The 26461-nt window shown below is 54.3% G+C and overlaps 6 protein-coding genes across 6 annotated transcripts; 1 reads left to right on the top strand and 5 right to left on the bottom strand.

Moving 5' to 3' along the window:
* Positions 1–1130: 1130 nt before the first annotated feature.
* NECHADRAFT_74331 (uncharacterized protein) lies at positions 1131–5150 on the top strand (the record flags this gene model as incomplete). The annotated part of the gene is made up of 7 exons (XM_003049861.1): positions 1131–1833; positions 1887–2262; positions 2374–3224; positions 3283–4046; positions 4174–4184; positions 4532–4759; positions 4847–5150. The coding sequence occupies 7 exons, from the start codon at positions 1131–1133 to the stop codon at positions 5148–5150; spliced, it is 3237 nt and encodes a 1078-aa protein (XP_003049907.1).
* Positions 5151–5919: 769 nt separating this feature from the next.
* Positions 5920–7873, bottom strand: NECHADRAFT_74330 (uncharacterized protein; the record flags this gene model as incomplete). Its single annotated transcript, XM_003049641.1, has 3 exons — positions 5920–7253; positions 7313–7519; positions 7633–7873. 3 exons carry the CDS (start codon positions 7871–7873, stop codon positions 5920–5922), a joined length of 1782 nt encoding a protein of 593 aa, XP_003049687.1.
* A 1250-nt stretch (positions 7874–9123) lies between these two features.
* Positions 9124–12683, bottom strand: NECHADRAFT_30085 (uncharacterized protein; the record flags this gene model as incomplete). Its single annotated transcript, XM_003049640.1, has 2 exons — positions 9124–9444; positions 9498–12683. 2 exons carry the CDS (start codon positions 12681–12683, stop codon positions 9124–9126), a joined length of 3507 nt encoding a protein of 1168 aa, XP_003049686.1.
* Positions 12684–13002: 319 nt separating this feature from the next.
* NECHADRAFT_57070 (uncharacterized protein) lies at positions 13003–15337 on the bottom strand. Its single transcript, XM_003049639.1, has 4 exons — positions 15239–15337; positions 14997–15122; positions 14378–14947; positions 13003–14285 (listed from the first exon to the last, which is right to left on the bottom strand). The coding sequence occupies exons 1-4, from the start codon at positions 15260–15262 to the stop codon at positions 13212–13214; spliced, it is 1794 nt and encodes a 597-aa protein (XP_003049685.1). The 5' UTR covers positions 15263–15337; the 3' UTR covers positions 13003–13211.
* Positions 15338–18068: 2731 nt separating this feature from the next.
* NECHADRAFT_74327 (uncharacterized protein) lies at positions 18069–20859 on the bottom strand (the record flags this gene model as incomplete). Its single annotated transcript, XM_003049638.1, has 5 exons — positions 18069–18156; positions 18212–19134; positions 19218–19399; positions 19480–20635; positions 20779–20859. The coding sequence occupies 5 exons, from the start codon at positions 20857–20859 to the stop codon at positions 18069–18071; spliced, it is 2430 nt and encodes an 809-aa protein (XP_003049684.1).
* Positions 20860–22124: 1265 nt separating this feature from the next.
* NECHADRAFT_65292 (uncharacterized protein) lies at positions 22125–24778 on the bottom strand (the record flags this gene model as incomplete). Its single annotated transcript, XM_003049637.1, has 4 exons — positions 22125–22408; positions 22463–22967; positions 23034–24042; positions 24127–24778. 4 exons carry the CDS (start codon positions 24776–24778, stop codon positions 22337–22339), a joined length of 2238 nt encoding a protein of 745 aa, XP_003049683.1. The 3' UTR covers positions 22125–22336.
* Positions 24779–26461: the final 1683 nt, after the last annotated feature.

The following is a 26461-nucleotide window of genomic DNA, read 5'->3' as shown; positions in this document are numbered from 1 at the left end:
GTCCCCAGCAGTCCCTCCGTGCAACACGGACAAGTTATGATTCAACTGGGGCCATCAAGTCTCAGCGGCATGTAAATCACTCTCCATCGATGGACACTCTTGATAGATTTGACGTTAACTTGGAAGCACCACTCTTAGGTCGCACGGCTATAGCAAGAATGGATCAAGACAGTACCATGTTGACGAAAGTGCTGCTCATGTAACCACTGAACCATTCTGCCGAGGAAACTCTTTTTCATAAAGCGATGATTACATACATGGGGAAACACCAGAGCCGCGGCGAATCGAAAGATACGGACGGTTCAAAGCTCGCTCGTCGGCCTTCTGTTGCTCCCTTGAGGGAGCAGGGCAGCAGAATCTCCTTGGTGAACTACCGCTCTTACAATCAACGAAAAGAGGATCCGTTGAGATCCAAGAAGGCAACGTTGGGGAATGGTGTGTCTGTACAACTGAATGCCAGCTTCGCGAATGTGGCAGAAAGATACAACGGGGCAGAGAAGGAAGAGTCACGCTTACATCCCGGCAAACAGCCGTCCTGGGATTTCTTTGAGAGATGCAGTGTGGGCCAGCTCCGATGCAGACTGTCGGTGAAGTTATCCGTTTGTTGGACAACTATGCATGTGTTTCTCAAAGAGGTGGGTAATACACAGAGACAAACGCCCAACGACACAACTGACCGATCGACGATTCGATCCATGGCATAGTTGAGAGAACAACTATTGACGAAACACTATGGGATCTGGATTCATCGGGTTGACGAGACTACTATGCGTAGTCTCTGCTAACTAGGTACCCAATAACGTAGTGCAGGCAGAAGACCAGAACGTCTTCGTTTAACACTGCCAACCGGGTGGTTACAAACAAAAGCTCTTCGCCAGTGGAGACCAAGCTCTTTCATTGATGAGGTTTCCCCTTCCCCTTCTTGCACTAATATCTTCTACCCCCTCCCCCATTCTCCTTTGCCTTCTTACATCGTCTTCACTCAGATCCTCTTCTTACCCTCCTTCTATCCTCTTCCTACTCTCTTCATACTCTCTGCCTGTACTCTTCCTATCCTCTTCCTACCCTCTTCCTGAGATCTTCGTATTTTCCTCATATTCCCTTCCATCTCCTTCCTATCCTGGACATCGATGGCGCCTATGGATGAACATCTCATTGCCGATAATGGCGACCACATGGATATTGATATCCCTGGCGATAGTAATAGGGATCCTATGGATGCCGATGGCGATGGAAACGATCAGAACAAGAATAACGACGACAGCGATAGCGACAGCGATGTTGATGGCAGTGATGACGGGCCTCAGTACATCTTCTACGATCGTGTCGATGAGAATGACGAGACTGATGACGACGGAATTGGATCCGACTGCGATGGCGACGTTGAGGAATTCGGCTTCGATAGCGAATTTGAAATCGACTTCGAGAGCGACGCTGATAGCGATAGCGAGGATGAGGATGAGGATGCCCGATCCGCCCCCTATATTGATATTGGAATCGGCCTCGATGGTGACCCCGATGGCGAACCTGAAGCCGACAGTGATGGTGACATCGTTGTCAGCGATGCCAATGGCAGCGAGAATGACAACAGCGGTGCCGATGTCAACGCCAACACCGAAGCCAACAAGAAGGATGCAGACAAAGATCCGGAACCTCGTGTATTCGACCTCCAAAAGGCCCTTGACAAGATGTCCAGCATTGACATGGGCGATGACGAGGCCGTTGAGAAGATGATTGGGGATGCAATTAGCCCCTCGGATCGCCAGTCCATGGAGATGAGTCAGGAAAAGATGGACGGGATTATATCCAAGCTACCAGACAATGCTGAAGGACGTAAGTGCTTTCTCCGTAGCCTGGATGATGTGTGTACTAACCAACCTTTGCAGTCGACATGGTGGAGAATGAGCCCGAGGTCAGGAGATGTATAGAGAAGTATCGAGAACGACTCCGATTCTTGATCATGTGGCTGGCGAGGTTGATGCTCGCGATTGGCGACTGCAGCAACGTTCCCCAGGACATGAAGCCATGGGTCATCTTCACCGTGGCTAACGCCTCGGCGGAGTGCCGGGAGCGACTCCTCAACGTCCTTACCCAACCCGCAATTCATCCCTTGCACTATCAATATCTTCTCGGCAAGGACAGATGGACGCCGGATATGTTCAAGGGCGCCCCGAAGATCGACCTGAAGAATCCCGACGAGGCTGGAGATTGCACATCGACTTACCTTGACATCGGGCGACGCGAGGACGGCACATACTATATGTACGTTGGCAGCGCATCAGGCACGAATCCAACTGCCGGTGCTATCGGCGAGGGAGTTCGAATGCGCGTCCATCACACAATCCTAAATGCGGGCCTCGACGCTGTCCTAAGAGAACGGCAGTCAACGGTGAGGACCAAGGGCGCTCAAGCCCTCTTGGTGCATGAACTGTTCGTGCAATGCATCGAGTACTCCTTCATGGCTCTCTTCCGCTTCCCTATTGACATGGAGGACCCGGTCTACCCCATGTGTGCGGCGCTGGCCCCTGTCGCAGAGAACCTCATGATGCTGTTGCTAAACAGCTTGACCACCACGCGTGTCCCACGACACAGCCGAAACGTGAGATACCAGGCCATGAGCCAAGCCTTTTTGGTGGCCCTCAGCCAAGAGGTGGTTTTCCCAGATGGCGGATGGGTTGGTGCCAACGTGGTACTACCCATGGTCCAGACTACAGCAGCTATCTGGGCCCTTCGCCGCAAGCACCGCCGGCTGGTGCTGTCGCCCGAGCTTGAGGCCAAGCTGAGGAAGCGTTTTGACGAGACAAGGGACTTGACACTTCTGCCGAAAGAGTGCCGCGGCCTTCTCGCCCTGGAGAACGCATCGGACACAGTGGCGAATGTGCAGGCCCTCCAAGCTCTGTATGCCGCCATCCTCCGGGAGCACAACAAACAATTTCTGACGTCCAAAATGCTGCTTTTCAAGAAGCGTTGCATCCTCGTCTCAGCCATGATCGAGGAAGCCGAGCACGAGAAGCTAGCGAACGGCCCTCATGCCGACGGTTACTACCGCCTCGACGTAAGCCTCCTGAACTGGGGCCATGTATCGCAGAGGGCTCAGGACAAGGCGGGAGAAGAGCTGTGCGGGTACTTCACCACCGCAGCTGACTGCCGCAATCTATTCAAGGGGGGCAAACATGACTTCTACAAAAATGCGATGCATGAGAAGAACTGGGAGGCTCTTCGACGTAAGTTCTCTTGGATCAACTCACCCCCATAGGGTTCTCACTGACATATCTCATACAGGGGGTGTTCCTGAGACACTAGAGAACATCAAGACCGAGCCATCATACCCGCTTCCCATTAGAAAGAGGCTTCGAGAGATTTGCCAGGCCATTGTCTACCAGCACCTGGCAAAACAAGGGTGGATCGAAGAGACTCCAACGAAAGCCCAACTCGAAAACCGTCAGGTGCACAACAAAGAGCGTCTACTGATTCCTATTATCAAACGGCTCAAGCAAGACGTTGGCCTCAGCACCTCAGTGAAAGCCGCAGACGGGGTTTGGGACAGCGAAACGTTGAAAAGCAGAGTTGTCAACATGATCTCCCGAGTCATCAAGGATCTCAAGGCTGGCTTGACTCGATCCGATGCCGACCTATGGGCCAACCTGAAGGAAGTCGACTCGAAATGGGCCGAGCCTCAAGCCGCCGCCACAGACATCGGCATATTGCTCCCTGAGCTCCCCCAGCAACCCATGCGCCAAACACCCCAACCATTGCCTCCAAGCAATGATGACCACCAGGACGAAACCTTCCAGTTGCTTCTAAGCAAACATGTCAGCCCAGACAGGATCTGCAATGTCAATCAGCGTGCACGGCTCTACAACGAAGGCAGGGCCGCGGACGACACTGTGTTGCTTCCAGACGATATGCCAGCCCCTGGACAAGTCCCGTTCAACCTCTGTGGCCCCGATGGGGAACCTCTACCGGAAAGAGGGTTCACGTGTGAATCCCTCGAACCGCAGTCTCGGCACGGCCTAACACCAAAGCTTGCTCAACGCACCGGTGGAGTGAGAACCAAGTGCGATCATTGCGGCGATCAGTTCAAGCTCAATCCCATGGCAATGCACATGTTCCATTGCCGGGGCAGGTGCAAACCCTGTGAAGATGCTGGTGAGGCCTGTACTCGCGATACAGGAAACTCTCAGGTGTGTCAGCGCTGCCAGAGCGAAGGTACAGAAAGCGAATGTACGGGTTTCTCACGTGCAGGAGTTAACCCAAGGCCCATGGCAAGGTGCCCCAGATGTGGTATCTTCAAAACTCACCTCATGGCCCACAAGAGGGAGTGCATGGGGCGGTGCCGGAGCTGTGTCCGCCGTCGCATTGCATGCGACAAGAGCGAGAAAGGCAGCCGTCAACATCAAAAGTGCCTAGGCTGCGAGACTGGTAACTTGCGATGTGGCAATTACTCACATCCGAGAGAGAGAGTTGTCGGCACGTGTGTGTTATGTGGCGTACACAAGAAAAACCTAAGGAGGCACTTGAAAATATGCAGAGGGAAGTGTGGGCAATGCGACAAAGACAACAAGGCCTGCGAACGTGACAAGGGAGACAATCAATGCCAGCGCTGCAAGTGGAAAGAGTACGAGTGCGGCAACTGGACGCACGAGAAGGTCAAGGAGTGCCCGGGCTGTGGCAATTTCATCAACAACGTCACATTCAGCCAGCATAGAAGAAATAATTGCAAGGGGAAGTGCAGCTACTGTCTCGACAAGGAGCTCCCGTGTGTTTGACCCAAAACATCGTGTAAGAACGGTTGCGCAGCGTGTCGAGAGAATGACAGGGAGAGCTTGTGTGATGGAATATGGAGACAACGAAAACCGTTGGGGGGGGCGCAGAAGAGGAAGAAGCCGCAGAAACGGAAGAAGCCGCAGAAGAGGAGGAAGCTGGAAGAATACGAGATGGAAGAGTGGGTAGGAGATGGGACGGAAACGGAAGATGAGGCAGAGGACGAGGAGTCGGAGGCAGAATACGAGGAGACGGAGGACGAGGACGAGGAGTCGGAAGAGTGGGAAGGAGATGGAATGGAAACGGAAGATGAGGCAGAGGACGAGGAGACGGAGGACGAGGAGATGGAAGGATATGTGATAGAGGGAGAAGATGAGATAGAATGATCGGAGACAGGAGCAGAGGAGACAGGGAGCTTACTTTCTCCTTTCTCCACGGAAGGTCGGGCGTGGCTAGTGCCCGTTCGGCCTGACATACAAATGACTGACCGAACAATGAACGAAGCGAAGCTGTGATAGGACTTAGGTATTTATCATCACTTACCTTAGGAAGAACACTTGATAGATGAGGATGAATTTGCCATAAAGTTCTATGAGAATGACGCCATGCCTATCATAAGTAACATCACAAAACGCACTTCTACCCAGGCTATGAGCCTCGTGGAACCTCTCTCGGGCCTCGTAGCCATCCTGAACTTCTCGACCAAGATTCCTCCTCAAGCAATGAAAAGCAATGATTGCTGAGGAGTTACCGAGTGTGACATGGCCAGTTGGTGTACCAAATCCACCCCTTAACAATGGCATCACAGCAAAATCTTGGAATCAATAATTTTAGATACCTTACATCCCTAATGCGTGCATACGTACGTGCATACCTACATACATCATGTCCAAAAACAAAACCCTCACCGCAAACTCCATGGCGTTGAAGCCCCCTGCCAGAATCCAGAGTACAAGTGATGATGATACAAACCCATTGGATGCATGCCGTTTCCCCCCCCTAGTGACACAGCTAAATAAAGCAGGCCGTGTGAAAGCCTAATCTGACAAACAGCTAACCTATGCACACGAGAAAAAAAAACCCTCACCCCCAAACGCCAGCAAAACAAAAACCATCAACCCATTACATTTTTTGTTGCCGTCCAATTACGGGCCCCTAGCGGCTGCCTGATGACAAAGGCCGCGCTGGGGACTGTGAGCTCAGGTTGAACGAGCCCACGAGGGTGGGAAACGCCTTGGCAAATGCGTCCCCCAGCTTCCAGTTGTCCAGGTTTCGCAGATGCCGCTCAAAGACGGGGTTGATCATGAGCTCATCGCCGTCCGGGCTCTGGAGCAGCGTGTCGGTGTCCTCGTAGGGCCAGGAGAGAGACAGTGTGGTCGTGAAGGGGATGAAGAAGTTGTCAAAGGGATACAGGAGGGGGTTGTGGTCACGCACGAGGCGGTCCCGCATCTTGGGGAAGGGGATGTGATCGAGCCAGGCAGCGTGGGCGACTGTGAGCTGCGAGGGACGAGGCGTCATCCACTCTGGGAGGCGGTCGTAGTTCTCCTGAGTAGGGGAGATTTGCCAACGCATGACAAGAAACATTATGTAGAGGACCGCGACGCGCTCGGGGAGCGTAGAGATATCGGGAAAAGTAGCGAGTATATCGGTAAAGACTTTAGACAGCGGGTGACTGTAGGCGCTGTTGGAAGGGTTGAGGAGTGAAGAGACGGACGGGTAGCGAGGGCCAACGACGTCTTGGACGGGAAGGCCGTCGGCGGCACGCTGGCGACGCTCGCTGAGAAAGTCGAGGAGGAGGGAGTCAAGAGGGCACGTCGGCGCGCAGTTCTTGATGGGGGCTGAGCAGTCGAGGAGGCTGGGGTCGCTCCGGGGAGGGGCGTGGCCCGCGGCAGAGCTCATTGCAGGACTATAACCAGGACTATGAGTACTTTCAGGGGTATGGGCGGCCGAGAGGGCATGCGGGTGCTGACCCTGATATTGCTGCTCCTGCTGGGGCTGTCCCGGCCTCCCCTGCGAGCCCCAGCTTGTAGACCTGCTGTGCAGGGCGCGCTCCTGTGAGACGCCTGTCCAGTCGTGCTTCATAGGCACGTGATGATACTGAGGCGTGTCTTGGGCGCCGTTGATGCCATTCTGAATACGACCCACCCGTTGCGCCGGGTCAAGGAGAAAGTCTAGCCCCAGACGCTCAGGGCCAAGCTCAAGCCCGTGCCGGAGCTCATGTCGTTGTTGGTTCAGCTGGCTGGTAGCGTGAGATTCGCTGGTGGGGGTGCCAGTAGGGTGATGAGGTGGCGGCTGCTGAGGGTGCCAGTGCTGAGAATGACTCTGGCCAGGAGGTGGCTCATGACTTGGAGGAGAGGCGGCACTGCAGGGTGTTGAAGCAGCGTTTGTGTTGGCATTGTTGTGGTTGCTGTGAACGCTCAAAGGAGGCTGATGATGTGCCGGAGGGGCATAAGTCTGAGCAGGTGATATATACGCCTGTTCAACAGCACCTGTCCTGCGCGTTAACCTCAAAACTCAAACTGGAGGACCATGGGGAAAATAAACTTACCCTGGCCGATGAGCGGCTGCAGCATGGCGACTATGCCAGCCAGACGACGCTTGATATCGGCATTCTCCTGCTCAACAACCTCCTTTGCGCGGAGGACAGCCTGGAGTTCCTGGTAGGGCTGCTGGTTTGTGAGCTCCTGGATGCGGCGCTCGAGCGTCTCAATCTGATTCTTTGTACGCTCACGGATGGCACGCTGAGCCTCTCGATCTTGATAAAGTTAGCGACATGTCGAGCAACTAGTGAAACAGAAGGGATTCGTCGATCAACCACAACCGACCAGGGTGTAAAAGAAATCAATCTGTCATGATTGCAACACTCACCATTGGCTCTCTTCTTGGCCAACTGCTCAGGGGTCAGATTGGCAACCCCACGACTCCCCGGCCCCGTCTTCTTCTTCTTCCGTGCACTGCCGTCGTCCCCCGCAGCCGGAGAACCCACCACGTTGGCCGTCTCGGCATCCCGTTTGGCGCCAGCCCCATCGTCCGGACCACCACCACCCACTGGGGCGGGACTCTGCACCGATCCCGCTCCCGCCCCCGGCGTATCGGGGCCGGGACTCATTGGAGCACGACAGGACAAGGGACGGGACCAAAAAAAAAAGGGGGACCCCCTTCCCCTTGAGAGCTTGTGATTCGGGACTCGGTAGTTGGGATATGCGCGTGTGTGTGGAGAGAGAGGGGAGAAAAAAAAATGCGGGATGCGGCTCCCGCAGCTTGGGGGGGTGCGGGATATCCACCCCCGACCGCAGAGAGTTGAAAGAGAAGAAACAAAGAAACAATCGTCAACCACGACCGCGCTCCTTCCTTCCTTGGCCTGGTTCGTTGATCTCTTGACTCAGAAAAAAAAAGACGAACCTCGAGGATCAGATGGGGAAAGGGGAAATAACACGGGTATTGTTGTGCTTATGGGCCACCCCGGACACGACGACACACGCGCGTCTACCAGGCAGTTGAGATAAGAGAGGGGAAACCGGGGATAAAAGCAAGCCAAGGCTAAAGACCGTCGTACAGAGATGAATTTTTTTTACCGGGTCCGTGGAAACATTTCGCAGCTGGGGAGAAAGAGGCAGGTTGGGCCGGAGTCCCGAAGGGGGGAAGGTTGACTCATAAAGCCCAGGAGGTCCAGGTTGACACCGAGTCATGGACCCCCTTGGAGGCGCGGTCGCACAGACCACACGGTACTGTTCGTGCATCCCGGCAGACCCACGGGCTCAGAGTCCAGGCTGTCAGGTGACCCTCGCCCCCAACACCTCTACAGCAATGACGCCGAAACTCTGCTGGACAACAAGTTGGACGGGGATTTCCGCATCATCGATTGTTAAATATTGCGTAGACAGAGGTATGTAAGAATCAATCAATCTATTTCTCACATTGCCAACAACTACCTTATGCCGTCAACACTTGAAGATAGTGTTTTGCGCGATGGACAGGGTGGCTTAAGCCAGGGTCCAGCCCCCCGTTCTTCCATCCTGGTTGGTACACTTTACGACAACCAAACAAACTCATCATGGCACTCAACATGACCTCAGGCATGACCCCAATACATCCATATATACGCCTGTACAATTACTATGAGGCAGTGCGCAAAATAGCCTCCTTTCTGTCATCTCTTCCAGACAGTGTTGTATGCTACGTACCCAGGTACTACAATGCCCAATGTTGCATTCACCCTTGATCTTGCCCTGTCCTTGACCGTCCGGACACTCTCCGATATTGATTCCACCCGCCCGGTCTCCTCCGCCCACCCGCCGCGCTCAAGCCACACACGGCATCAGCCATATCCAACCATCACACATCTCGCAACTCCAGCCATCACTCGGCCGATGCCCTCGCAAGAGCCTCGTGCAAGTGCGGCGGGAACCGGTATCGCAGCTGGCTGGTGTAAGTCGTCAAGTCCAGCGTCATCTGCTTCAACTGCTCCACCATCAGCCGTCGCGTTCCCTCGTTGCCGCTGAACTGTCCACTCGTCAGCTGCTCCCGCTGGCGGACGCAGCAGATGATGGTCCACATCAACAGGTTGGGCACGTTGATTGAGACAGGCTGCGACAAGCCAGAAAACTTGGAGGCGTAGGCTCGGATCGTGCTGCCATCACCCGCTGCTTCCAGGGGCAGAATCTCGAGGCTTCGGATTTTCTATTCCTCATGTTAGCACATATGACGCTCCACTTCATCACTAGGTAACTTACGTCGAGGCATTGAGCCCACTGTCCGGCCTCTACCAGTCCCTTGATGCTGCTCATCTCCAGGAGTACCCGGCAGGCAACCTTATTCTGATCCTGGATTCTCCTGTAAAACATGGCGTCTCGCTCGTACATGCTCATCATGGTCCTGGCAAGCTCCACCGGGTCATCGATGGCCGCCAAGCTGAGGCTGCTGCCTACCTCCGCCTCTTGCTCACCAGCACGAGGCTTGACTGGCATAAGTCGCATTGGGTCTTCTCCGATCTCGATGGAGACAGCTTCACTTAGCGCCCGGCTGACAATGGCGACGACCGTGTCATATTCGCCGGCGAGATGGTACAGCAGCACCGAGTCTGTGGTGCGTCCGTTCTCGTCTGCGAAGCTGGCAGCCTGGAGTGTGACCGTGTTGACAAAGTCATCCTCAGCATCAAGACCGATGAGCGGGCCGCGCTCCTCAATAATTCCACGAATGCGCTGTCCGTCTGGTCGAATATCGCCAATAAGCTTGCTAAACTCACGGGTCTCCAGAACCAGCTCTCGCAACGCCTCGTGGCAGAGGCTACCGTGTCGCTGACCAGCCTCACCACCAAGGTCTCGGTTGAGACAGATCAGTGTCAGGTAGTCCACGGCAGACACAACATCCGCGGCCCTAAAGTCTCGCGTGTAGTATCCAATCATGCGACCAAAGTTGATCTGCGGTAGGTTCTTGGTGCTGTAGCTGCGAAGGTCGTTGGCCGACGACAGCGCGTCACTCGGCCGTAGCAGACCGTAGAACTCGAGGGCCAAGCCAAAGTGAACTGCATCCACATACGAGAAAGGGTACAGGTAGGCGATGGCATCCTCGAACATGCCCGACAGAACCTGGAGATAAAAGAACATGCCGAAGCTGCCGTTGCTGTCCTCCGAGGTGGTCTTGGGGAAGTGCTTCAGACCAATCTCTCGGATGCTGGACTGTAGCTCGGCCAAGCCGTAAGACTCTCCCGCCATTTCGATGGTCTTGTCTCCTTCCCGTGCCAAGTTAAACTGCAGCCAGATCCAGTCGTTGATATCTGTGTTGAGTCCATCCAGGTTGCGGTTTCCAAGCTCGATGCGTCCAATGACCTTGTAGCAGGCCATACGGAAGGGGTCTATCGAGTTTTCAGGCGCGTTGCGTGATCGTTGGATGTACTCATTCGTGCAACGATCCAGAAGCTTTCTGTTGGTGATACGTCGATCCTCACTCGCTGCGTAGTTGTTCAAGTATGTCGCAAATGTCCGGTCAATGCCTCGAAACTGGTTGGTGTTGTCGTTGACATACTTGGCCGCCTCGTTCACATGTCCAGAGCGTAGCAGGTAAAACACAATAGCCCACACAAACTCGCCCTGAACCTGCTGCAGATCAGTGTTGTCAGGGACAAGATCTTTCCGAGCAGATCGTAGTCGAATGTATGCCTTGATCTTGCTGACAATGTCGGGGAGACCACCGAGCTTCGCTTCGTGGGGGTGCTTGGCGATGAGCGACTCAACCTCACGCAGGAACTGCTTCTCGAGGAATCTGTTTGCGCCGCTGAGAATGCGCTTCCTCATCTCCACAGACTTGGCCGAGTTGGGGTTCTCATTAAGATACATGTCTGCAAACTCGCGCTCCTTGGCTGTCGCGTTGTTGAGCGTCGTCTCAGCCTCAGGGTTCTCGCCCACAATCTCCATAACCGCCAGATACGCCTCCACAACATGGGGCGCGTGAGGCTCATGAGACTTTTGTTCTGCAGCTGCCAACTCGGAGAGGATGGGGTAAGGGCGCTTCGTCATACGAGCCGCGTTGAGACTCCGAATCTTTTCAGATAGGCGTGTCTGCCTCTCACGAAGCACTCGATCGTCGGAGGACACACGGCCATCCAGACCTCCAGCTTCGGAGGAGCGGTCGACGTCCGCGAAATCTGTCTGATGGGCTCCGATTCGGCTGGGAGTTCCAATGACAGAGCGGTGAAGTGTCGACTTGCCAAGCACGCTGCTCTTGCCAGCTCGCGAAGGAGCGGTGCTCTTTCTTCTAGAACGACCAAATGCACTCTGAGATTCGCGTCCAGCAGTCGCCGTGTCCTCGCGGGGTGTGATTCCAAAGTGCTGGTAGATGCGCTTCCTCTGCGCCTCCCACTCCATCGTCACATTGTCCTCGAGAAAGTTATCAAAGTCGCGAACCGATCGTTCGAGTCCGTCGGCAATCATGCTAAGGGTCGTCTTGGTCTGGAGGTTCGAGAGATAGGTTTCGACATCGAGTTCGTTAGGGCCATGAGTCGCTCGCTCAGCGCGGCCAGTCTGAATGTCGAGAAGACCGAGGTCCTTGGCGGCAGCGCTGGGGTCGACACCGGATGCCGCCAGCAGGTAGTGAGCCTTGCCATCCAAAGGCTTCTCGTTTGGCTTGGACTGAAGCTTTCTCAATCGGTGGCGTAGGTCACCCAGACCAAGCTCGAGGCTTGGAAGATCTTCCATATTCGACTTTCCGTCAGCCTTCTGGCTCTTTGCGAAGAGACTATCAAAGTAGGCGCCGGCGGGTTGCGACTGAGCTTGAGTCTGGCCATTGGCAGCCTGGCTGGCGAAAAGACTACCACCCAAAGTGCTCGCGCCCAGAGCGTTGCCGCCCAAGATGGAGCCCCCCATGTTTTGCTGAGGCTGCTGTTGCTGCTGCTGCTGTCCGGTTCCGAAGAGAGAGGGCTTCGCTGCCGTGGCGGGTTGTGCGAGGGAAGAGCCAAACAGCGATGGCTTTGGCTGGTTCTGCTGCGCGTTGCCGAACAAGCCTCCCGTGGTGCCGGTCTGGGCATTTTGCGCTGGCTGGCCAAAGAGCCCCCCCGTGCCCGTGGTCGCGCCTTGCTGCTGCTGCTGTGTGTTCGCCTGGCCAAACAGACCGCCGCCGGTGGTGGTTCCCGCCTGCTGTTGATTTTGCTGCTGCTGTGGCTGACCGAACAGACCACCCGTAGTCGCGGGTTTGTTTGCGCCAAGGCCTCCTCCAAACAGACCTCCAGCTCCAGTTGCGCCCGTCTGCTGCTGCTGATTCTGAGTCGACTGCCCAAATAGACCTCCGCCAGTCGTGGCTCCCTGCTGCTGATTCTGCTGTGTCTGTCCAAAGAGTCCACCGCCCGTAGTTCCTCCCGTGCCGCCACCAAACAGTGAGCCTCCAAGGCCACCGCCGGTGTTGCCAGTCTGCCCAAAGAGAGACATGGCGCCTCAGGATATAGGTAGATTTCGACGACCGCGAGAGGTGAGAGGAGGCGAAGATGAGGATTTAGGTGAGCGATTCGTCTGGTTTCGGTGGTTGAAGAAAAATAAAGGTCGGTCAACAAGAGCTCTTCGGCGCGCGTCTGTCTAGAAATTTGGAGGTGGACCAAGGCAAGGCTGGGATTGGGATGATGGAGTGAAGCTTGGACCAATCATCGATGAGAGTCGTTCCCAGGCAACGCCAGGCACCCCTTAGCGCTGCAGGCCTCAAAGAGCTGGGACAAGCACTGCGTATTCAGCTCCTACAGGCATAGAACAAAGCCATTGATATGAAAATCGAATGAATGTGAGACTAATTAAAGTTGTTCTATTTCTTTCACCTTTTAAAAGCTTCCCCTTCCCATCTACATATATGCCATCAATCATTACTACCATATATAGGTATCCATTATCCGACGCCATTTGCCCAATCCGAGTGTCCCAGCTGTTCTATCATCGAAACTGCAATCATCCTCTCTTTCTTCTCTTTATCTAGGCGCCAAACTCAGCACCCCACTGGGCAACAGCCTTGTCGACCTTGTTTCGGTACTCTTGCTGAGTTTTGCACATGTCTAAGAAGACCTCGTACTTGGCATCAAGAAGAGCCTTCTCTCCAGGGTCTGACTGAGGCTCCACCAGACGGCCTCGCTTGCTCATCCGGTCCATGATGCTCCAAAGCGTCTCGGGCTCGCTGCCATCCTCCTTGCTGTGACTGGCAGCCTTGGCACCAAGCATGGCAGCACCGTGAACCACAGCAGCGTTGACATACCGCGGGATCAGGACGGGCATGCCGCAGGTAGTAGCTAGGAGAGACATGAGGATGGGGTTCTGGCACTGGGATCCAGACATAAAGATGGATGAGATCTCGTGACCGGCCTTGTTCATCTGCTCAATGATCTGGCGTGTCTGCATAGCAATGAATTCCATAGTGGCATAGTACCACAGAGCCATGTTGTCAGTGCTCTTGTCGCTGTCCAGACCGATCATGCAGCCCTTCATGTTGGGATCGGCAATGGGGGATCGGTTGCCCCACAGATCACCATAGAAGAAGTGATGGCGTCCCAAGTACGACACAGAGGGTGCGTTTGTGTTCTCAACCATCAGCCCAAGGTGGTTGTTGAGGAAGTCGTAAATGTGTTTGTCTTCAGCCTTGGCCAGGGCGCATGTCTCATTGTAAGCGGGGTGAATGTCGAGCATGTGTCGAAGCAGCTCGCCAGTGGCAGACTGACCACCCTCAGCCATCCAGTACTCGGGGAGGAGGACATCACGGTAAGGTCCCCACACACCGGGCACAAACACAGGCTCCTTGGACAGGGCCAAGTGGCAAGTCGAAGTACCGGCAACAGCGGCGAGACGGGTAAAGGCCTGAGCGAGATCGTTGTGGGGCACCTCGGCGTTGAGCTCATCGTCACCAAGCTCGACCTTGGCTCCGACAGTTCCGATCCAGCCAGCATAGGCGTCAATCACGCCGCTTCCAACGGGGATGCCCATGGGGAGACCAAGCTGGTAGGCTGCTTGTCGGCTTAGAGTGCCAACGGGCTCACCGGCGCTGACATACGATCCGTTCTGTGAATTCAATCGTTAGCCTGGGTTACGACAAGAGCGCGAGAGTAGATAGATTCAAAATGCAGGGCATATGAGAAAAGGAAAAGGCTCACCACCCCGTTGACACCACCCATCTGCTTAAAGTCATCCTTGGTAAGGTCTTCGAGACCAATCTCGTGGTAAAAGTCCTCTTGCCAGCCCTTGACGCTGCCGTCGACGCCGACAGGCACGTAACCCTGCTTACAGACAACGCTGCAGTAGCTGCGAGTCTCGTTGCCGGTGGCCAAGTGTGTGAGGGCATCAGCAAGATCATAAAACTTGGCGCGCTCAAAGACCTCGGGTGGCATGTGGTTCTTGAGCCAGAGAACCTTGGGCATCTCCATCTCAATGCTCATCTTGCCACCAACATACTTGAGGAGCTTATGCTTAGTGTTGTTGATCTTCTCGGTCTCTTCAACAGGTCGATGATCGAGCCACAGAATGACGTTCCGGTCGTTGCCATCGTTGGCAAAGTCAGGCCCTGTGACGGACAGAGGCTCGTCGGTATCATGGGTGAAAACAGCGAGGGAGCAGGTGGCATCAAAACCAATGCCCTTGATCTTGGTAGGGTCGACGGCCGACTCGCTGACGACTCGGCGAACACATTCGCAAATGCATTGCCAGATGTCTGTGGTAGATTGCTCCTAGGAGAGGGTCAGAATAGGTTACGACTCGAGGATTGGGGTAACGTACGTAGTATCCGACCTCGGGCTGCCACAGCTTGATGTTCTCAGAGGCCAATGCCTTGATGTCACCCGTCTCGTCAATGATACAGGCACGAGCTGAGCCCGTACCAACATCGACACCAATGTAATGGTCCTACACAAACAGTCAGCCAAGGCTCAAAGCTTGGCATGCCGCCGCCACCGTCAACGGTCACGGCTCATGACAATGGCAACGGGCCAATTGAGGTTATTGGGACGGGAATCGCATACCAGAACTTGAGGAGGCCTATCCATTGCGACAAAAAGAGTGTCTGTCAGCCAAGTACGTTCCACGAAGATGGGCAAGACTGAGAGGAGATCTGAAAGCTGAAGAGAATGGGAAGACGAGGAGAACTCACTCCATGGCAGTGATCGGTTTGTTGTAGGTATACATATTGTGCGATCGAGGTGGGCGCAATCGAGTCGATGGTTTTTGTTACCGGAAAGGATAAGCTCTGGGCCTGCGCCAAAGATTCCCAATGGGGAAGATGAAGAGGGGGAGGGGGGGCCGAGAAGGAGGCGTTGAACGGAGATGTCACCCCGCGAAGAAGGTCTCGATTCGGGACGGGGGGGAGGAGGCGTGTGTGATGAGGGGATGTTATGACTGAGGTGTGTGTGTGTGTCAGAACGTTGAGTGGTTGACTTTCTTTTGGTGTTTCTTTGTAAGAGATCAAGACAACCGATTTGTGAGGAGAAAGAGTGACATTGGAGAGAGCAAAAGAAGAAGGGAAGAGCTCTAATACCTACCTAGCTAGAGATCGTCAGATGACCATGAATCAACAAACCCCCCCTTGCCCAAAGGCGAATCGAGCTTTGGGACATGATGGGAGAGCCAGCCAGCGAGCCCAAAAGCTCCATCATGGCAAACAAGCTCTCTTCCTCGCCCATCGAAAAAAACCCCCACCATTCCCACTAAATTTTGCCATCTTTTTGAGCGGGGGCCCTCCCTCATGCTTGGAGCTCGGGGCACGGGGTCAGGGAAGAGGCGACAGGGGTAAGGAAGCGAATCGAGGGGGAAGAAAAACCCAGGGTGTGGCATTAGCCAAGGGAAGCTCTAGAAGCTTGTTGAGGCTGTCTGGGAAAGAAAAAGCTCTCTCCAATCCTGCACACGGGAAGCTTTGTTCTCGGCGTCCCGCCAAGTTTCTTGACGCTGTCGCCGAAATGCTACATGCATACGCGTGAGGTGGCGGCGGTCCTTGTCCTGCAGCGGCACTCTGATAGATGACCCCTTTCATGTTGTCGCTCAGGTCTTTCTTTTTCCTCTCTCGACATTTTCCCCCACCACCAGCCAAGAAAGAAGGTCTTTTTCGAGTCCAAGACTAATGCCCAAGACGGCATCGCCGTTTTCTCCCCATGTGCAGAAAAAAAGCTGCTGCCTGGGGGTGAGGGGCGGGATCGTTTCCCACGGAGCCGACGACGACCCTCGACACGAGCCATCAGTCCATCACAGTCCGATGGAGCTAGTGGGAAGACTTCATGATCAGCTGTAGAACCCATGATGGACATGGACAACAAAAAAAAAATGTGACAGGATACAAGGCGAATTGGATGAATTGGATGAGACTTGGCTTGGTAAGAAGCAGATGATCATTTCTAATGATCTCTTCTCCTCCTTGTTGCGTCTTCTTTTTGGCGATCCTCAACTACCTGATGACCAATCATGAGACCGTGGGGATCAAAAGAAAGAGCTGATCCAACTACAGACACCTCAGTAACCAGCACTCTTTCATCCCGACTTTGTACCGTCATGCATTCAGATCAAACTCGCATCAAAACATTTTTTGTTGACTAGACTGCTTTACTCAACAACAACTCCATCCTCTCTCAAACGATTGTGCCCAGCCGTTAGCACGATACGATAACTGCTCTAGCCTCGCAGCAACAGCAACGTCTATCGACCCGCGCGACTCACGGCTCGCCATGATCGGCCGCTGCGCACCCACACACGCAGCACACTCTTCTCCACCTTCTCCCTCACACAGTAGGCGCTCACCGCTGCCGCTTCGCTCACCTCCGGTCTTCGCTCTTCTCCTTCACGTCCCGTCAACCTCCATTCTGTACCTGTGCCTGCAACCATGGTGAGACGAGGGTGATGTGGCGTCGGCTCGTCGTTGTCTTCCCCCTGCCTTATCCCGCGCGCACCGCAGCGGGTACAGCAAAAAACCATTCTTGTTCAGATGACCTCGCAAAAAATATGACCTGAGCCGGGATTGTCTGTTCCTATTAGACAAAGAACCCGGCTTCGTTCCCCGTCTTGCTTGTCTCTCTGCCGAGCCGGTCGGCTATTATCCGACTTGCCTAGAGGCTCGGGTTAGCTCTCTTCTCCGTCTTCCATCTCAAGCATGCACTTGCTAGTTATCTCTCCGTCCACCTCAAGAGGGGTTGATTTAGCATCATGCAGCTCAGGCCCCCTCCGGGTATCTCTGGCCGGGGTGCTGCATCCGGGCAATGGAACGGTCCCAGAGCTTCGGGCTTCCAGATCCGGACTATCCGTAGACTCTGGCCACTGAGCAATTGCGCTGACAGAGCCAATTGGCCAATGGAAAGCTGCATGCCGCTCACCGAGAATGCTCCCCTGCTGGACCTGCCCGGTGCGGTGAATAATTCAGTCAGGTCATGTTTCAACCTAGAACATCTGAGCTATGGAACTTAACGGCGGATGACCAAACTCCTGCTACAGACAACCTCATTATAGCAACTATTCTTTTGAGTTGTGAAACTATCCACTAACTTTCGGGCCCAACCGAGCCTTGTTCCTCGTCCAAGGTCGGCTGATGCTTCACCGAGCCCAAGCGTGACCTCTGAAATCCTCAATCAATATACAAGCATTCATACACAACTGCTCCCTCACCGCCGGATGAGCCCTACTCTTATCCCTTGGTTCACAAATCAGACCCTTTCCTTTAAACTCCGTCCACCCTCGACAGATTCCCCATTATTTGTCCTTCTTGGTCTTCGAGACTCAAGATTCACTCTTCGTCCCCATTCCCGCATCGCCAGCCAGTCTCGCAACGCAACGCTGGCGGGGAAAAGTGAACAGTACATAACTTCATAACAGTCATTAATCATCATTGGGGTATTCCTGCCCTTCTACCAGGATCACCACTGTAAGCGTAGCCGCGTACGCTTCTCGGATGGCACACGCCATGCTGCACATCTGTCAGCTCAAGTCATGATAGCTTCATAGCTCAGTATCCAACTTACCATGTCTTTTGAACATCCGCCACGATCGCGCTGAGGCCCCAATGTGAGCACCAAGCTCGAGCGAGGACCTCATTGTCGCGCACCCCGAACGCTTCAACCACGAGCACCTTCTCGTCATCGTCTTCTTCCTCGTTGGCACCATGATCGAATAGGTGACCCTGAAGACGGTTATGACCAAAGCTGTGGCTGAACATATCCCGGTACGGTCCCTGCATCATGCCTGGTCCGGGGCTTGATCGCACACTATGCGACGGTGGTGCTCCATAAAGACCTCCCCAGTCCCGTACCCCAACTATCGAGTCAACACGGATCGCCGTATATATGTAGTCGAAGAAAAGCGGATGTGGCCCCTCGGAGCACGGCCATGCTGCCACAAAAGATACGTCATACATGAGCCGCAACGGCCATGATACCCCATCGATAGCGAACTGCACTGTCGCATCAAATAGTCGTGAGCCTGAACTTGTGGGGGATGCACCGTCGGGCCGATCCGCAGCTTTGAGGCTCAGCATTTCTATCCGCACCGTGTCAACAGCATCATCAGGCCCCCCTTTCGGTGCTACCGGCTGATATTCGTCCACGGGATAGACCTCAGCTGGCGGACCCAGCGGGTCGGATCGCTCCCCCATTGACTCCACGTCCTTGTCACTTATCCGTTGCTTTGGTTTTCTACTGCGGATACGTGCAATCTGAGATGGAGCTAGATCTGTCGTTGTCCGCGCGGGACCGACCCACCCAGCGACTCCGTGGCAAGTAGGTGCCATGACCTTGCCTACAATGCAAGTGGCGGACCAGTATGTGTAGCTGTTTCGATACTGGAAACCGCACTGAGGGTGCATGTGTGAGAGGAGGGCCAGTTCATTGGTGGCATTGTCAGGGTCGAGATCAATGAGTGTGTTCATGATGAGAAAGGGGAACGTTTGCTGTTCCTCAAGTCAGCCTTCACGCATCAAACAAGCCAAGGACTACGCTTATAAGTTTCAGGGACATAAACGGGTAAACTTACACCAGGTAGTACGAGACCGCTGAAAAAGGCAAAGGCATCAGAGCTGACTTCGTCCAAAGACATCTCCGAGTCTTTTTGTTTCATGTTATCAAGGGTCTCATCCAGGTTCGGCCACCTCATCATCTGGGCAAAGCGCCTCAGCATCCTGATCTGGCGCTTCTTTAATTTGTAGCGGAGAAGGACTGCAACCAGTGTCAGAAAAGCCCAACTCTTGGAATATGCCATGCTCCATAGCATGTCGCTACCAACACGGGTTACTTACTATCTTCAGGGGTCTTGCCAAAGTCATCAACGCGCACAAAACTCTGCCACCGGCGAGCCAGGGCTAGATTCCACTGGATCGTGGGAGGGATCTGAGAGGTTAGCTTCTCTTTTGCCCAGTCGCCATGTTGTTGCGACTGAATGCGTAGCTCCAGCTCCAGACTGAGAAGCAGCTGATGGAAGAACTTTTGGTATTGTTCGCGATTTTCTTCGCCTCTGTCAAAGATGAAGCGGGTTGCAACTTGGTTGCGCGGGTTGCTAAAGTCGATCCATTCTGGGCGCGATAGGACAAGAATGAGGTCAGTGATTTGCTTGTCGAGAGTCCGATGAGGACTAAAGATCTTGTCGGGGTCCCTCAGAATGCGTTTGTAAAGGTTGCGATACAGCATAGCCTCGTTGTCATCCTCGAGGCCATAGCGCAGCTCCTGCAATCGGTCGAATATGTTCTCAAGATCCATCGGTCGGGGCACGACACCGGAGTCGCGGAGCATGATGGCAGGAGGCAACACGCTTGACATGGAGGCCCATTCATTGAGAGTGATGGTGCCCGGCAAGTGACCAAAGAAGAATGAGTAGCTAGGCTGCTCGAGTGTTTCCCATGGATAAGTGGCATGGCCGTGACCAAGCAGTCGCAGGGTCATTAGCTGGGTCATCGAGTCGTGAAGGTTGGAGACATCCATATGGTCGGTGCCTTTGCCATTAGATCGATTACCACCAGAAGTTGTGTAGAGCGAGAAGAACTCTTCCGGGTGGTGGGGGATTGGACGTTTGTGACCCTTGTGGGAGGGAGCGCCGCGGGCGACAAGTTCCAGAGCATGCTGTGGCGGCAACTCGTCGTTGATGGAGATGCCTTCGGGAGGCCAGGAGGTGGTAAGAGGTTCACGGGATCGGGCGGTGGTGGTGGTGCGTCCGTTTACAGCACGGGGTTTCTTCAAGAAGGGTGTAGACCTCACTTGTCGAGGTTCGGGCTCAGGTTCGGGCTGCGACCTTCTAGGCCGGCGTCGGACGCGAGATTCGTCATCGGCGGTCGCAGGGCGGCGCTTCTCGTAGCTGAGATCGGGAGCAGAACCAGAGTTTTGTGGAAAGGGTTGAATAGCATCGCCATTGCTGGCACGGCGGGGTCGGTGATATTCCTTGGGCTCGAGGTGTTCCTTGGTCTAGAAGCCACGGGGTACAGTCAGCAAAGAGACTCTCGAGCGATGAGGTTGTCGAGTTAAGCTTGGCTTGGCATGGCAGAGCTCTAGCTCTGCAGAAGCCGAGGTACGGCGCGCTCGAGAACAAAGAAGACGCCACTACGCACCGGTGGTTTGGTGGATTGTCTCCTGCTACTGGCTCTTCGGAAAAGGCCCCAGAGACCCTTCTTTTCGCCTTGGTCCGTCATGATGTCATGAGCAGCGACAGCGCAGCTCTAGGGCGACTCGCGAAGCTGGCGAAGAGGTTGGGGGTTATCGAGAAAAGCCCATGAGGAGGGAGGATGCTGTCGCGAAAAGAGGTGTTGGTCGCAGGTCGTGCGGTTCGCGACGCCCGATGGCGCGCGGGACTGGGTTCAGGTAGAAAGGGAAATCGGAAACCCAGGGTACGGTATTAGCTCGCCGAGTTAGCTGGTAGTTAGCAGCAGACGGACTTGACGTTGCACATGATCTCCCCGCTCCTGTCAAGTCTTGGTTGTTTCTCTGAGGAGAAGCGATAAGAGAAAGAGAGAGAGCTAGGGAATTGCTCGTGAAAGCGGGAAAAGAAGGGGAGATGAAAATGCGCCGCCCAGAATTGCCCACACCCAGCAAGCGCACGCAGGCCTCAAAATGGACGGCCCGGGCAGGGGAAGCCGCGTTTTTTTTGTGGCGCGACTTGCAGGTCGACAATCGTGGAGGCGAGGCTGTCGTCCAAGCAGCGGGAAGCTCTCTGGAGACCGATGTGACAGGGATATGAGACGGAGGGGGAGGAGACCGGGACCCAGTTGGAGTTGTTGTCACCTCACAGCAACACCGTAGTAGTAGGAGACACGCCTCAAGATCAAAGTTTAAAAGACCACAAAGTCACATTCAAGGAGTGATGAGGAAAGAAAAGTGTAAAGTTGCAAAAGAGGCTTTTCTTCTGTTCGGAATAATTGAAGGGATGGGATGGGGGCCAGGGGGAAAAAAGAGAGACAGGGCACCTACGGTACGGACGGGGACGCGCAGCACATATGCACGTAGAGGGCCTTCGTGCCTGCCTCATCATCCTTGCCTCGCCTTGCCGCCGGAGGCCTATTGTTCCTCAACGCCGAGGAACCCCGGGCAAGATATTTTGCCGTTGACACCAAAAGAAGATCCATTGTTCAATTGCAATAATTACCCCGCGGACAAGTTCAACCTGTATCATCTACACTCTCATACATGAATCATTACATAGAGGTACATGCATGTTCGTAAATGTGGAGAGCAAGAGCTGCAATCAACAAGCCCATGCCTGCATGCTGCGCTTCAGGGGTTCTATCAAAGATGGATGCTTCGGCTTGATCATCCTACGCTATATTTGGATGGGGACAGTCTTGGCTCAAGATTAGGACTTGTCCAATTCCAGGGAGTCTTGCAAATGTGACCATAGATGCAGGTCCCCTGCTCAACAACGGCGAGGGCACTGCCACTTCATCGACATAATGACTCCTATCGATGACAACTAGAGTCACATTTAGGTACTCAACACAAGGCCAATCAGAACTGGTGAAAACATATGAGTCGAGCAGTGAAATGCCCGATGCCTCCCTCTCCAACATCCTCAAACCGGTCAAAACGAAACACCAAAAGAATGCATCATCCAACGCCCATCCTATCCGATGCTCACAGAACCAATCCTGCAGCCTCCATCTCTTTCATGCTCTCCTACCTCAGGTCTTCCGACAAAGGCTCACTTCCGTCCTTACCATCATTCATCCGTCCAAAAGCTGCCCGATACTGTTGACCGATGTTAGCACTTAATAGACCCTTGCCGTAACTAGCAAGACGTACCTGGAAGAAAAAGTTCAGGATCAGGGCAGCCATCAGAGAGACGCTGATAATCATAGGTCCAATCATATTATCAAAGTCCTTGCCACTCCGTTCCAAGATCATGGTTCGGCGCACCCTAAGCATGCCGTAGCCCCAAGCTCCTGCAAAGACGGCGATCAAAACATAGACAAGGCCCATGATAGAGGCAACCGTATCCTTGCCGGCCGCCGTGTACAGTCCAACGGCCAAACCACCCTGAAGGATGCAGATGTGCTGCCATTTGAGGAACGTTCGCTCATTGGCGAGCCAAACCTTGGGTTCGACCTTGAGCTCGCCGGCGTTCTTGATCCACTCAGTTGGCGCCACCACGCCCTCGGGAAGAGCTTGTTGCGATGCTCGCTTCGCTCTAGAGTACTTGGACAGTGAGAAGCCCGGGATCACCGAAGAGAGAGTTCCATAAGACCTCTCCTGTTGCTCCTCCTGCTGTCGGGAGCTGCTCTCCCCATTCTCCTCCCCGTTGGCGACCCTAGATGATCGGTTGTTGAGGGCTTGAGCGATCGAGTCCTTGGACATGCGATCTGCCAGATATGACTTGCTCACTGGGGAGCTCTGTGTAGGCTTATACGATCCTGACTTTGCGCCCGCGCCGATCAAGCTACCCACAGCCATCACATCCTCGTGCCGTTGGGCACGACGCTGCTCCTCTTCCTCAAACGACTTCTGAGGATCCTTTCGAATATCTCCCTCGAGATCACTAAGCCAGAAGGGCAAGTTGTTGACATAGTCTTCAAAGAGAACTGCCACACCATGCACGAACTTGGAGAAGCGCGGTGTGGCGTGAACCAGGTGAGACGACATCAAGTCCTCAACCCAGGATGGGCGCTTCCGAAGACCGTCCTCCTTCAACTTGATTTCCAGAAGAGCATAGGGGAACCGGTTGACCTCGCTCTGGTTCATCTTCTTGAAGGGGTAGGTCATCTCACTATCGTCAATATCCAAGCGGTGCCACTCGTTGGGGTCACGGCAAGGGCGGTCGCGATCGAGAGTATCCTCGCGGATAAAGGCAACATCAGTATCAATGGCAATGCGGATGCGATCATCGGCGGGCTTTTGGAACGCGGTTCGCAAGTAGTTGGCCCGCAGAACAGGGCTCAGACCCTTCTCCTTGACAAAGTTCTGGATGGCATTCACAGTCTTCTTGTAGGCGTCCACCTGCTCGGGTGTGAAACTCTGCCTCTTCATCTTCTGGATCGCCTTGTCCATCTTGTAGTCGCCATCCACAAACGACTTGACATATTTGTCTTTGATGGAGAACTTGAGCTCCCTGCTGCCCTTGTCGTCCACAGTCTTTTCCTCAACAAAGATCTCCGGACGGGTGGTCAGCTGTCCATACCAGCGAAGGCGCAGGGAAGTAGCCTCGGCTTGACGGTTGACCTTTTCGCCATAGAGGTCAAATTGCCTGTTGTCAAAGTAAAGCGAAGTGATGGACGGCGAGTCGCTGCCATCGAGTTCCTTGGCAGACTGCTCGCTGTAGACAAGGGCAGGAAGATGTCGAAGAATGACCGTCTTGACCTCGAGAAGGTTGTCGGGATGGACCCAGACTGCCGAGACATGTTAGTACTTTGTTGTGTTTCACGACACGGTACGACTGCCAAGCAACGTCCCGTCCTCGGAAAGAAACCTACACTTGTGAGCGGTGTAACGCTCGCCGTTGTGAGTCTCGCCCTGGGACTCGAGGTCCAGAGGAGGGAGCTGGTCTCCGCCCTCCTCGAACTGTTGCCTGATGGCAAAGTACATAATGGACAGCTTGTTAAGGAGGGGCGAGTAGCCAGTCTCCGAGTTGAAGGGGCGCTGGGCGAGGCTCAGCTGCATCATGGGCCGGACCTTGTAGCGATCACCCCGCTTTCGATCGTGCTTCTTGATGATCTTGAGGAAGCCCGTGTAGTTGATGTTGCTGTACTTCTTGAGCTCGCGGACCTCGTTAGTGATGTCGTCGAGCTCCGACTCGAGGGCACGCAGGCGCGAGGCCGAGATCTCGCCCTTGGGGATGGTTCCATCATCCTCGGTGGACTCGACGGGAGCAAGCTCCTTGAGCTTCTCAAAGGCGGAATCGACGCGCTCCTTGAGGGCGTTGAATCGCTGCTCCTGGAACTCGGCCACCTTCTCGAGCTGCTTGTTGAAGATCTCCTCACAGAAGCGAGTTTCGTCGTCCTCGGTCCACGGGCGATCGTCGTCGGCGACGTCCTCACGCAGCAAGCTCTTGAGCTTTGCGTAGTCGATGTACTTGTCCTTCCATGGCGCGTAGACAGACTCGCGCAGGGTGCGACCGAAGCGCATTGTGGGCGAGGAGGGGCTGGTCGTCCACGGTCTAGGAAGCAACTACGCTTATCAAGGCAGGCAAGCCGGCCGGACGGCGGAGAATGGACGGCCGGGTAGGGCGATTATCACGTCGGAGTCGGAGATCGGAGCGAGACAATCAATGGATGGCAGGCGCAGGTAACACGGATCCGGGAGATGGGTCGGGTCACAGGATCATGACACAACGATGATGTCGTTCTGCAGGAGCGTCGGGTCGAAGAAGGCGCGACGAGGTGATGGAGAAGAGAGAAGGATGGATGAGAGGGCAGAAGGAGAAAAAATTGATGGATTCCCAAGGGAGTAGTAGAGTCGTGATCCACGGTCCCACGTTGTCGCGAGACAGGAAAAAGGAATGAGCAAGATCAATGCACCCACTCGAGCAAGTTCAGGTTGTTTAGGTAGGTACGATGAAAGGAAAAAAGGCCGACCGACGTGAAACCAAGCATGGACAGACGACGCAACAATGGAGTCCACCCACTGCCACCGCGCCCACCACCTGCAGCAGGTACCCAAAGTGTCACCGGGGCTTGCTCAGTAGCTCCCTTTCAACAGCTCTAGCAGCTCGGCCCAGCCACTTGCATTAGCCAATTCATTCGTCTCCAGAGCTCAGCGGCTCCTCGGTGTCTCGCAGCGGACAGCCCGCTGCAAACTTAGCTGGGCTCCCTGTCAATCTAGGCCTCAGAGGGAAGTGCGGGTCCCGGCGTCGCTTGATGGTTCCGCTGCTTCTTCCCTCTCCGATTGCCCTATCAGATCCCCCGACTTATACACGTGCGGCACCTCAAAGGCGCCAATGGGTTAGTGACGCAACGGGTAGGCATGCACGCACCCCGGTCAGGTACCTGACCCATACTTTCATTCTTGCTGTTCCGTGCATTCTGGTGCTGTGGTTGACGCACGTGAAGGGGAGGGGAGGGAATAGCTTCATCTGAAGGTTTTGTAAATCAAGTTGCTGGTTTAGGTTGGTGCCCCCCTCGGTTCGAAAAAATCATTACAGTTCTTGACCTCTCGGGCATCAAAATGTCACTCGTGTTGAGAGAAACTTGGCTTTTGCTAGAGCCCACGGACTAGACCTAAAGGGACGATAGCCCATCTCCCAAGCAACACAATTGCAACGTCCTTCGCAAGGGCACGTGAGCGGCTCAAGACGTCAATATTGACCCTGTCTGAGAAGGAAAATGTTCTCTTCATGGCAGCATTCCTGCCTCATTTGACTACGAGACCCCTATTTCTTGTCGCCAGGCTAAGCTCGAAATATCAAGGGCGCACACGACATGTCTTGTCGAGGCCACATTCGTCTAGGATTTTTCAAAGTGAGAACCAAATGCATCTCACGATCCCTTCTCGGCGCTTCTCGAGACGAACGTCTGCCACCAAGAGCAACTACGTACCTAAACGATTGCCGAGTACCGTTGCTCTAGCGTCAACACGGCTAGTCTCAGTGTGATGTGCCCCGTATTGAACCGTGGACCGAGTGACAAACTATTGACAGGTGGTTTTCTCAAGGGATCCAGTACGACAATTCATCAGCTTTGACTGACACAGCAAGGGTTTCCGCAGTCCCCAGTGATTGATCAAAGGAGGGGCTAAACACAGTCCACAATGACCAACTTACGTAGAAGGTGGCAACCGTCTCTGTTAGAAATGCAAAGTCGCTTTCCTCAG

The sequence above is a fragment of the Fusarium vanettenii genome (genome assembly GCF_000151355.1).
Source record: "Fusarium vanettenii 77-13-4 chromosome 1 genomic scaffold NECHAsca_8_chr1_1_0, whole genome shotgun sequence".
Classification (NCBI taxonomy): domain Eukaryota; kingdom Fungi; phylum Ascomycota; class Sordariomycetes; order Hypocreales; family Nectriaceae; genus Fusarium; species Fusarium vanettenii.
This window is presented reverse-complemented; position numbering and strand designations above follow the sequence as displayed.

Coding starts and splice junctions, on each gene's coding strand:
- NECHADRAFT_57070 (XM_003049639.1), bottom strand. CDS start 15,262: ATGGATAGGCCTCCTCAAGTTCTG. Junction 15,123..15,238: donor ATAGGCCTCCTCAAGTTCTG/GTATGCGATTCC, acceptor CTGTTTGTGTAG/GACCATTACATTGGTGTCGA. Junction 14,948..14,996: donor AGCCCGAGGTCGGATACTAC/GTACGTTACCCC, acceptor ACCCTCTCCTAG/GAGCAATCTACCACAGACAT.